Raw genomic sequence first — 12,617 nt, forward strand, 5'->3', positions numbered from 1 at the left:
ACCATCCTGCATTGCCTCAAAATATATCATGTAAGTGTTGGACAGTGCAAAAATGTAGCGATATTCACCAGGTACAAAACAACACACTCCATTTATGCTAATGTCTAATGAAATAACAAATGCACCTATGTGGCTCCTCATGTTCCACCACCCAGTTCAAAGTTCTATTTGCCTGCACTTCCAAAATTTTAAGGTTAATTTTAAAAGTAGAATTAACATAAAGAATATTGAAGTGACTAGTTCCTGGAAAGTATCATACAACTTCTCTGCTCCTGCTGGGAAAATTTTTCTAGAATATGTATGTGATTCAGATGTCTAAACCGCACTTTTAAATTGATTTAAAACATTTCATTTAAATTAGACTAAGGCGTCAACTGGTTGAAAATATTTTAGAAAAGGGCCTTGGATACTTTTTTGAATACTATCCTCCTGTAGTGAATAAATAATCACCTTTTACTTGGAAATATCTATTGACCCAACAAATTATTTAGAAAGTTAACACTGAAGCTGATATAATATTTAGAATTTTCATTATGTGATCCAGTAACCTTACTGCCTATAAAGCAAATCAAACAACAGACACAACCTCTCAACACTGTAATTGTTGGCCTATTGATAATTACTGTATCATGATTATACCAAAACTCTGTTCCATAAAACAGACTTTATCTAAGGCCATGTTATGTAGGACCTTAATACATAATTCCACCTGAATAAATAACAACACATTCAGTTAATTTCTCCATCTGTGTTTACATAGATATCCAATAAAAGCTGAAAATGCCTCAATTTATGAATTGAAAACATCAATTAATCTCTAGGACAAGAATGCATTTATAGTTAATTAGTGGACATTTTATTGCAAAAACCTTTAACTCAGTTTGGGGACTCTGATGGGAACACACACATTTAAGAACTTTGAATTAACTTCTTATGAATAATACTGATTAAACTTTTCTGCTTTTGCATATTTTCCTATTGGTAAATATATTCCCTTATATAATCCTTGATAAAAACAGATGTTGTTCAGTGTTTTAAATCTGGAAAATCAGAGAGTTTTAGTTGTAAATGAGCATGAACTGATTATTTTTTCTTTTTGCAGCTTCCTCCTTGTCTCTGTGTACAGTGGCTGCAAAAATCAAGAATGAGTGACCCTTTCCAATTTCCATCCATTTCTCATTTCTAAATTCGCTTCCGTTCCTGTCTTTATTTTGTAACACATATCCACTTTGCAGTATAATGTGATACAGAGCTCCCTGAGGAGGCAATGAATGGGAGTAATGTAGATGCAACAGTTTAATCTGGTCTAGTCAACCATGCTAAGAGGCAGGGTTAATTAGCTATGATGCTGGTATTGGCACGGCAACACCATGCTAGTCACATCCAGTGCACTGGATCTGTTTCTATGAAAAAGAATACGTGTGTGTGTATATATATATATATATGAATATATACACACACATATTCGTATCTGAAAAAGAATATATATATTGTTGTGCTATTTGAGAATGAAAATAAAATGAAGCACTTGAAGAAGAGGCAGCGGAAGCGAGGTATGTTCAGCCTGGTGAAGAGAAAGCTAACTGGGGATCTAGTTTTTCACTTCAACTATCTAACAAATAGCTATAGAGAAGATGGAGCCAGACTTTGCTCAGAAATGCACACCTAAAGAAAAAGGAACAATAGTCACAAGTTGCATCACAGGAAATCCTCACATGGGATAAGGAAAAATATTCAAGACAGTAATTCAGCACTGGAACAGGTGCCCAGAGAGGTGTTGGAATTTCCATCTTTAGGTTCAAAACTGAGCTAAGGCCCTGTACAACCTGATCTAAATATGAAGTTAGTCCTCCTTAAAGGCTTTGGACCACAGGACCTCCAGAGGTACCTTCCAACCAACCAACCTGCATTTTTCTATGATTTTAAGATACTTGTAATGCTTCTGTATAAAAAAAAAATGTGAAAACAGCCAATGTAACATTGTCATTTCTCAACTTTGCATGCACAGTTTTACTTGATTCCCTTTTAATCTTTTTGTATAGATTACACAATTTTACAAGATGGAGTTGACATAAGCTGAAGTTTTGATGAAGTTCCACTACTTAAATGTGGAAAAGTTGGGGGTAACATCCTGATGCAAGATACAGATCTGTCAACAATTAGGTTAAGAGTTTGAAACCATGTCTCCTGGAGTACTGAAATCCAGCTGATTATCATAGGTAGCTGATCCATGAAGTCTTGTTTCTATTTGAGATTAAATTACCTCCTTTCAGTCATGTATGTGTGTGTAATCACCCACACATATACGCATACATACTCAGTTAAGTTAGTAGAAATTTAAAACATATATACAGTACTGAAAAATATTAGCATGAAAATGGCAACTAATAACTCTACTGGTGGCTATGAAAGAAGGCAAAAGCAAAAGGTATGTGCATTTTCAATGGGATCAGAACGTTACAGTCTCATAGGAAATTTAATTAATTATAAGAAATAAAAGTGTGACTCTTGAAAGTATTCAGCCTGGACCTACCTTGGTTTCCATTTTTAACCATTCAATAAATACCTTTGCACTTTCAAATGTTAAGGTCAAGAATACTGAAAAGTTATAATGAACATTACAGTAAATGATAGAAGGAACCTAATATTCCTTTCTTTTGACTGATGGAGCAGCATTTTAAAACTTTACGAACTGTATTGCAAAGAAAAGCAATGAGTGTGACAGATGGAAACAATCTACAGTGCAACTAATTTTGAATAATTAAGATTGTTCAACTTTGGAGAGACATGAATAAAAGGTTCATGGTAAAACCTATACAAGTCTATCATACTTCGATAAAGTGGCTTTCTTTTTAAAAATCTTCTTATGATTACACATTTCAAACATTCTGTGCTTATTTCAGAAGAATACCAATCAAGTGGCATTGTCCAGACTAGAAGGGAAATCATGTTTAGTCATAGGGAAAGTAAAAAGTCGAAAACATTGCCCTAGGCAAGGAATAAGATATCTTACAATCTCAAAATATTGATGCAAAGCAAATTATTTTTTCCATAAATATAAAGATTAACTGGAAAGCTAATACCTCTTCAATGCATAAATGGATCTGCTTATGCTACTATCTAATATTTGAAAACCTTAGAAATACACTGACTGTACAGACCTGGACTGAAAACCTGAGCTTACAGAAAACATATCTTTTTCCTGTGATTTTAAAGTGGAACCAGATTTCATTCTACAATTTTCATCTATTTAATATTGCATTCTTTTGCACTTCTTTCCCCTTAGAAGCCTATATTAAATGCATATTTTTGTTTATCATTCTTTTTTAACCTAAAAAATGCTCATGATTACAAAGTTCTTTCTGGAATATGTGTTAAAAACCTGTTGGATTAAGGTTCTCCAAAAATTTGTTTGAATTTTTGAGCCAAACTTTAGTCTAATCCCTTTAGACTAAAATTAGTCTGTCCCTTTAAAGTCTAATCTGAAAGACTTCAAAATAGCAAATTGTAGGGAACTCAATCTGTTTACCTGAAAAGGATGAAAGGGTTTGTGCTCCATCTAGATCTGAACTTTTGGTTCCACAGTGTCTAGGTATTTCAAACCAGAGGTTTACACCATTAAGACATGCCATTCATGATAACGCAATCTTTCCTATGTTAATATCCATGATAGAAAGATAAATCAATGCCTTGATAAACTAGTAAAATATATTTTAAAATACTAAATGACAACTATTATGAAAAGTGTCTATCAAAATTGCCATTTCAGGCACAAGAGGTGATATTTATCTTTTTTTTTTTAATCATTCTGTACAAATTTCAGAAAAAAAGTAAGTCACTAACAGGAACATTAGTTCGTTCCCTAATGGCACACAAGAAAACTCCTCTTTCATTTATTACCTTTGTCTCATCCCACTTCCAAGGTAATCTTCTTAAGACTACCTTAGCCAACCAAACTGTGAAATAAATCCAATGTACCCTATAACACAGGCAGCCCCAGTTAATATTGTGCAAATTATTTACATCTGAAGGGCCGCGCCTGTCTGGATAGCTGGGCCCGACGCTTCTCTGGACTTGGTTTCTGCTACTCACATCTGTTTCAGCTTTAGACTTTCACTGGTATTCTGCCAGCAGCCACAACTTTTTAATGGCTACAATAAACTACAGAGACTCATCAAATCTTTGTTGTACGTGTTAAAATTATAACCTCTTCAATTAAAATTTTGATTTAAAAATAAACTACAGCATTATCTGAAGAAAAAAATTTGAAAGGGAATGTTTGAAGGAGATACAACATTTTTACATGAGTGATTGTTTCTTTGTTTAAATATAAGAGAAACTAATCACAGGAATGCTTGTTAGAATTCTGCTGCATATTTGTGAGTGATAAAATACCAACATCTGAAAACATTTCCACAACCTTTTTTGTTTCAAATCTTTGCTGTCACTAACTTTATAAGTTAATTGGTTTGGATGGGTTTCAAATACATCTTTACATAGAAGAATTATGAAAACAACCTCAACGTAACAATTTTTCTAGATTTTCTATAAATACCTAAGAAAGTGTTTTAGCAAATAAAAATCAGTGATTAACAGAAAGCTGCAGTTTTTATTTCAAGAGTTATTTAAAGTGTTTAGCTTTTCCTACTTGCTGTCTGTGTCTTTGCAATGTAGAACAAATACGATGTGAATGTCACAGCCTCTGCAGATCCTGCAAGACTAAGATACACGACAGCAGGACTACATGCTGAAAAAGTACAAGATCAAACACAGATCATGTTTCTGCACAAACTAGCCCAAAAGAGGGCAGGCCAAGGGGTTTACAGGGCCAAGCGATGAGAGGAGATAGAGCACTCACTTATGCCCGGGTCGAACAAACAACAACTGATACTTTCCTACCACTGTTAACCTTTGAAACTATCCTAAAGATGGCAGTGACCTAATCCAGCAATTTCTAACTGTAAGGATAAATTATTTTGTAACGGTTTTCATTGCCTTACATTGAAAAAAAATAAACCAATCATCTTGTTCAACTCTGATTCTAAGAGGACTTCCATTTTGATGCAGAGATATAAATGTAAATGGAGAAGCTTTTATAGGCTTTTATGCAGATTCTCTCCCTAAACTCCATTTTCTACACAAAACTGCTTCAGTAAAAGTAGCAACTTTTCCTTAACAAAAAAAGACAGCTTAAAATATTCAGTCATCATTTGCTGGATTTATTTTGAAAGCCATATGAAGCACAAAATAAAAATGAAACTGCTTGGAACACTTAGAGAACAACCCTTCCTACTTTATTTCCACTCTGTACCTTGATTGATAGATGAGTTGGGTTTCTAAGCCCCTCTTTACAATAAACATTTTTAAATGTTTATTTTATGTCCCAGGGTGAAAATATTTTGAACTGGAGCTTTCCATTTCCCTTTGCTGTGCCTTGGCAAGCTGTGTTTTATTTCTACATTAATAGTATTCAAGTCTTTCTTGTAGCTGTTAAATTGTTGTTATACAAGTACTGAAGAAAGTATTTATGTTATGGAACTAACAGATATCTACAGTTAAACACTGTAGTTCTGGAGAAGCCAGAGGAAAATTCACACATAACTAAAGAAAAATTCAGAAAGATTTCTTTAGAGGCCTTTCGATTGTAAAAGGGAAAATTAGTTTTCAGTATCTTTACTTTCATTTTTATTAAGTCATGAGTTTGATTTTTTTTTTCTTTCTAATTTATGTGAGTAATTTGTGCCACAGTGTAAAAACTCTAAATGAATCAACACTATAAACCTAATTAGCAATAAGAAAACCTCATAAAGGTCACATTTTAAATGGCACTTTGTTGTTAGCAGAACAAATGTGAAAGTTCCCAGTTACCTTCTAGATCTCTCTTCAGTTTCCTTAAGTCTTTTATTAGGTCTTCAAACTTAACTTGGGAGGCCTGGAAAAAATCCTGTGGTTCTGGTAAAGGAAAAATACTCTTGTCTGTTCCTGCTTCCTAAACAAACAAACAAACAAACAGGCCACTATGAAAATTGAATGCATTTGCAGTGAAATAAATTTCTTTTCTTGAAACATCATCTATGAAACTCTATTATAAAACTGCAAAAATAATGTATATTAAATCATTCTTGCTAAAACAACATATATATCATTCAAGATGAAATCCTGACCATTCTGAGTATTGAAACTTCCTTTTAGATGTTGTAAAGCAAACTGTGCTCAATTTAAACTATGAAACAACATTGAGCTCACAACATTTCAGTTCATTTTATATCAATAAAGGTTTAGATAAGGGATTAGAAGTTTCTTAAAAACAGATAACATGAATGCCTATTTTAATGCAACAAGTGATCTTATGCCAAAAGCTTGTGGTTTCACTCGGTCTCCCAATTCATTAAATATACACACACTTTATAAGCATAAATTGAAACCAATATTTATATATTGCCTGAAGTATATTATACAGATAAAAATATACAGTTGAAGGTTTATCTGGCTAAATAAATCACACAGGTTAACGTCTGTATGGAACTCCTAAGTATATACCTTATTTTTAGCACAGCAAAAAAAAAATAAAAAAATCAGAAGTAAAACAAAAAAACTGCACAAGGTTCAAAGCAATATCTCCAATGGAACTTTAACAAGTAAAGTATATAAATGGTATTAACATGACATTGCTGTGTATAAGCATATACTAGTGAATTTAAAATACTGCCTGTGCACAGATTTCCAACTGTAATAAAGTAAAACTCATAGGTTGGAGAACTAATTGTTTTGTGAACAAGGAAAAAGTAATATTATTATAAAGATATGAACATTCGGGGGGCAGAAAGAAAGTACAATGGATTACATTTACACTGTGTCCATCTCCTCCTAAAGAGGATAAATTGTTTTGTTTTACAAAATTCCCTGAATTAAAATGTCAGTATAGTAGTAAGTTTGCAGAAATATTAAATACATTAATTAGAAAGCATTAGCTTCAGCATTATTAAAAAAGAAGGAAAGAGTATATATGTCAATACCCTGAGAACTGAGAAACATTACAGGCTAGACAAAGTTGCTTTTGTTATGAAGCTTTTATAAGATGGGTACTTAGGTTAAAGTAATGACACTTTATTTCCCTGCTCAAAAAAAAAGAAAAAAGAAAGGGAAAAAAAAAAAAAAAAAAAAAAAAGGAAAGCAATTACAGATCTACATATCTGCCAGTTTTTTATCTCCTCTACAGCTCAGCCCCAGGAGCTGTTCCACAGGGTCCTGACATACAGACCCTCCAGCACTAGAGACCATAGAATCACAGAATGGTTTGGGTTGGAAGGGGACCTTTAGACCATCTAGTCCAAGCCCCATGCCATGGGCAGGGTAATGTCTTCACTTACTTTAGTCTTCACTTACGTTATTCTTTAGTCCTGGAAAAAATACTCATGACTACTAACTCATCAATTCAACATCCTTACATAAGAATTAAAAAAGAAAAAAAAAAGAAGAAAAAAGAAAAACAAAACAAAACAAAGTATTGTTTGTATTCAACCAGACATAAGGCCATGAAAAATTACACTAGTCTTAGATTCAAAGATTAGGTAAAGGCATCTTCTTAATCTCAAAAATCAAGCAATTAGATAGTTAAAACCAATTAATAGTGACATTTTAATTTAAAAGACAATAGTTCAAATTTTCCACTCCAAAACTTTGGGCACTGCTGGTATCTATGAAAAAGCCTCATAAATGTAACTCACTCAAAGCAGCAGCCACACCTCTTCCCACATTTTCAACCTCTAACTTCATCCTCATCTTAAAATACCAACCTGTCCTTGCATTCTGTCATAAGAGAGAAATCATGCTTCTGTCTTCCATTATTACCACATCAGGACAAGATTTACAACGTTACAGTAACCAGGATGTAAGAAGACAGGACTGGAGTGACCACCTGTCCAGTCTGCAACAGTCACAGGCAATTGCCTGTAGTGGTTAGTTCAACAGTTAATGCAACATTTTCCAAAGCCTCATCATAAAACCTATACCAAATTTCAGACCTATTGAGGTCCACAACTATTATAAGAAAGCAAAAGAAATTGATTTTATTTTCCCATCATAGTTGCGGTGTTCAAATTTTAAAAAAGCTAATACAAACACTTTTACAATCTCCAAAAGAAACCTACTTTTGTAGACGCCGATACAGCAAATTAATCTTTTACCTTATCACAATGGCGTAGGTAATATATGACGACATAATCCACAAGATTAATACCACTATCCTAGGAAAAAATAAATATATTATTAAAAATGTGTGTGATTAACACTGTTTCAAGTGAGTGAAAATTTACTCTATTTCAAAATAAATATATTATTATTTTATACAGCTGTGAGAAATAGGACTCACAATATATTCAGCCCTAGCATTACTGACCAAAAAATCAATCTTTAATAACATAGGCTTGATCATACCACCACAAGAACTAAAGCTTCTTTTGGTTCTGAATACCTGGTAAGAAAACATGCACTGGGAGAAGATGTCCCTGAATCTTTTTTTAATAATACAAGGCATTACTGAATAATAATATTAACTTGAATAATAATAATGTTATTCTTGAATATAATATTAACTAAATATTACAGTCACCTCATACATTAAGGTGAACTGAATTTGATTCCTCTAGTCTCAATTCATCTGTAATGAAGACCTGAAAGAGGCATAGATATTCTTCATATTTTACTCCAAATATAAAACCAGACAGCATTTACCTAACAAGTGTATTTCATGCCTTGTTGCCTTATAAATATGAATTTTAACACCCTCTCTGTGGAATCACCATTTCCATGGTCCTGCATACAACAACTGTACACATCATTGTTCTATTTTGTTACATGTCACTGGGTCAGCATAGGCCAGATGAACTAAAGGAAAAGCGTAAAGTTGTGACTTATACGTGACACGGTACTGTTCGACAACATAAAAGAATCATAATATAGGGAACTATATCTGGAATGTCTGAAGGTTTTTTGGATGTGTTTTCACATTGTGCATTGACAGGTATCAGGACAAACACTTGTATGTGAACAATGTCTGACTTCCTGTACAGAGCTGCCTTGCCTACAGTAGAGCCTGCAGCACATTATATTTTATTAGTATCATACACCGGCAAAATTCTTCAGTAAGCAAGTCATTGCTGTCATGCAGACAAAGCCACTCTGCTTGTCTAACCGTTTTAGAAGACACTGCTGGCAGGTCATGTGACAAAAAGGAACTGAAGTGACTTAGGAACATTTGATTGCCTTTTTAGCTTAAAATACACCTGTTATTCTATCTTCTATACGCCAAACTATCAAACCTATTACTTTGGTTTAAAGAGTACTTGCAGAAGACAAAACACAGAGATTTTGAAGTGGCGAGCTACATTTAAAAAAAATAAATCTCTGTATCAAGTAACTTTCTAGGCTCATGTGACAACAAATTACTTTTATGTGGACTAGGAGATAACTTAACATTGACACTTTACCTCGGCTCCTGGAATTCAGCTTGCCAAGATGTAATATTGCTTGCTGGCAATTCCCAAAAAGGGAATAACGAGACACAGGAAGGATACCTTAGTGTTCAAATATACAACACCCTGCATTCTGCTTTCTTGCAGATACGGTTTACCAATTTTCTCTGAGGTTTTGCATCTGCCTGTAGCAGCTGGCCCCTTTGAGTTTTTATGCATTTTGGAGACTTGTCTAAACTAATAATACATTTATTTTGGCTACCAGGAAACTGTAAATACTGTAATTTTTTAGCTTGTTTTGCTAAGGAACAAGTCTTATGCAATTACACTGTCCATCTGTCACTCCTTTTCATAACTCATAATTTTGGAACATGCTGGCTAAATTCAGCCAAATTGGAATGTCCCAGAGATAATTAAATTCTTACAAGTTTATGGTTAGATAGAAGAGTGAGTCTAAAATCAATACTTCTACTGAGAAAAGCCAGGCAAAGCTCAGTTGTTTTACATTTTTCTTCATGGCAGCTGGCCAATCAATGAACATCTGAGTACTGGGAAACTTGGCCTGGTTCAAGTTTAGCTGCAGCTTGTACTGTGTCTTGTCCATGAAGTAGGACTGGAAGAAAAGTGGTCATAGGGAACAGCTGAACCATTGCAATGAAGAGAAAAGTAAAAATTAGAATCACAGAATCATACAATCACTTAGGTTGGAAAAGACCTTTAAGATCATCGAGTCTAACCATAAACCTAACAGAGCCAAGTCCACCACTAAACCATGTCCCTAAGCGCCACGTCTACACCTCTTTTAGATACTTCCAGGGATGGTGACTCCACCACTTCCCTGGGCAGCCTGTTCCAGTGCCTGATAACCCTTTCAGTGAAGAAATTTTTCCTAATATCCCATCTAAACCTCCCCTGGTGCAACTTGAGGCCGTTTCCTCTTGTCCTATGAATTGTTACTTGGGAGAAGAGACCAACACCCACCTCAGTACAACCTCCTTTCAGGTAGCTGTAGAGAGCGATAAGGTCTCCCCTCAGCCTCCTCTTCTCCAGACTAAACATCCCCAGTTTCCCCAGCTGCTCCTCACAAGACTTATGCTCTAGACCCTTCACCAGGTTTTTTGCTCTTCTTTGGACGTGCTCCAGCACCTCAATGTCTTTAGCAGACAAAGGACTCAAGTCCATTGGAAAAACTTTCATTAATACAGATGATCAGTGAACAATTCATTAAACTTGCTTTTACACTTTGTTAATGATGGTATTCACAACTAAAATAAAAAGCTCCCTAGATATACTGCTTTCCTGACATTGCCTGTCTCAGAAACACATTTCTACATACATGAAGCATAACTGGAAACAAAAGCTTAAAATCTAGCTTTCTTATAGTTCAAGAAAGCACTTCAATGTAGGAAAAGAGAAAGAACATGAAAGAACAGGTTTTTTTCTCACCCTCCAAATCTGTATCAGCATCAGCAGAAAATACCTCCTATTCTTTGCTGCTTTGTATATCCCTGTGGTGTCTAGGTATGCTTTGGCAAAGAACGACTTTGAGCACTGTTTCCATTGCCTAGATTACCTAGCACCTCCTCCTCCGCCCTACTGAAATAAGGAACAAAGTAACCTCATCTCAAAAGGTGTCCAGAGTTTGTCTGAGCCTGACTTTGATCCTAGCATAACTAATCAAAAATGTGCTAGTGGTTCTCAATTTTTGACAAAACAATTTACAGCCACTTATGAGCATTTTCTTGTGCACGCTGTTCAGAATTCATGTCCTACATCCATTCAACTGCCAATTAATAAAAAAAAAAAAGACTGAAAATATCTTGTTGGGTCTGACACACCTCTTTGAAGAGGATTAAAATCCTGTATATTATATATTCCATACATATAATTTCTTAGTGTATACGCTACACTGAACCTTTACTGACACAACATTTTTAAACCTGATTCTTAAAAACATTTTTACTCACACAGAGCTACCTTAAGTTAAGACCAAGAAAAAAGAATGGGGACAGTTACTGGAAAAGACTTCAGCAGTCTGTGCTCTCTCACTTCTCCCTACCCTACTGTAATTAAGTCCCTACTAGGAAAAGAGACACAGAGAAGTTCTTACGTAAGTTAATTATCCTAGTGGTACTGAATAGGAGAAATTGGAGATTATGGAAATATGCATATGGACAGGAGAAGAAGGTGAAAAGTTGGGAGAAAAAAGCATGAAAATGGTATAAAGTGCCTTGCTCTTTCAAGCAAGAATGGAAAGAAATAAGAAAAAAATTAATTTTTGACAGATGACGGAACAAAAAAAAGATGACTTGAGAAAAATTATCTTTAATTAAAAAAGACTACTTACTCTGCTTTTGACATCCTTTAGTTTGGGGAGTATTTCCAAACCAAATCCATCAGCTTGACCTCGGGTCCTGTTCCCGCCATTCATATAATTTCCAAAAGCCAGAATCAAACCTAAAATTTCCTTTACACTTGTCATGTTCAGCAAAGCCTGGAAAATGGATACTCGTCTGTAACTTCCATTGGCACAAAAATTCTAATCGCTAATATAAAAAAGCTTTTTTTACTTTATTTTTGCTAGAGGTTTTGTTTCTTGTATGTTTTCACCTCTGTCGGGAAAAGAAGCTAAAACTGGTACAAGAATCAAACACTTAAGAGAAGCATTTATTAGAGTGTATCTACCTAAGATACTATGTTTAACTTAATCCATATGAAGCAATGTCATATTCAGTCTGCTTCTCATTCGTTCTGATGCTCTGGAAATTCACATTGCTGGACCCATACTTAATGCAGGTATACCAGGGCTAAGGACTAAATTACTATGCTCAAAACAGAAAAGAAATCTAGAAACACTGTGGAGAACTAATAAATTATTTTAATTTACATATAAAGACATCTATCTTGTCAATCAAGAATCTGAGGCTGGGCCTAATTCTTAACTATGTAGCCTTGTACTACATATTGGATAAATCAATTGTAGTGTAAGCTCCTCATAAGTAAGCTGAGGGCAATACCACTATCTCATCTTTGGGCAGGAAACACTAAATAACTATTTTTATTGTTAGAATATGCAAAGAAATCCAAAGGGGTAGAGCATGGGTACTTTGTGGCAGCAAAGCTAATCAAAAGCTAATCTTCAAA

At 34.5% G+C, this 12,617-nt stretch overlaps 1 protein-coding gene across 1 annotated transcript in view; it reads right to left on the reverse strand.

Annotated features, from left to right (window-relative positions):
- FMN1 (formin 1) overlaps nucleotides 1–12,617 on the reverse strand; it is a 145,266-nt gene that overhangs the window by 51,773 nt on the left and 80,876 nt on the right. The window contains exons 10-12 of the mRNA XM_049825227.1: nucleotides 11,821–11,967; nucleotides 8,187–8,246; nucleotides 5,869–5,989 (exon numbers count right to left, since the gene is read on the reverse strand). Coding sequence (XP_049681184.1) covers nucleotides 5,869–5,989; nucleotides 8,187–8,246; nucleotides 11,821–11,967 — 328 coding nt within the window. The remainder of the gene's footprint in view (nucleotides 1–5,868; nucleotides 5,990–8,186; nucleotides 8,247–11,820; nucleotides 11,968–12,617) is intronic.

Source organism: Accipiter gentilis, chromosome 22 (assembly GCF_929443795.1).
Source record: "Accipiter gentilis chromosome 22, bAccGen1.1, whole genome shotgun sequence".
Taxonomy (NCBI): Eukaryota; Metazoa; Chordata; class Aves; order Accipitriformes; family Accipitridae; genus Astur; species Astur gentilis.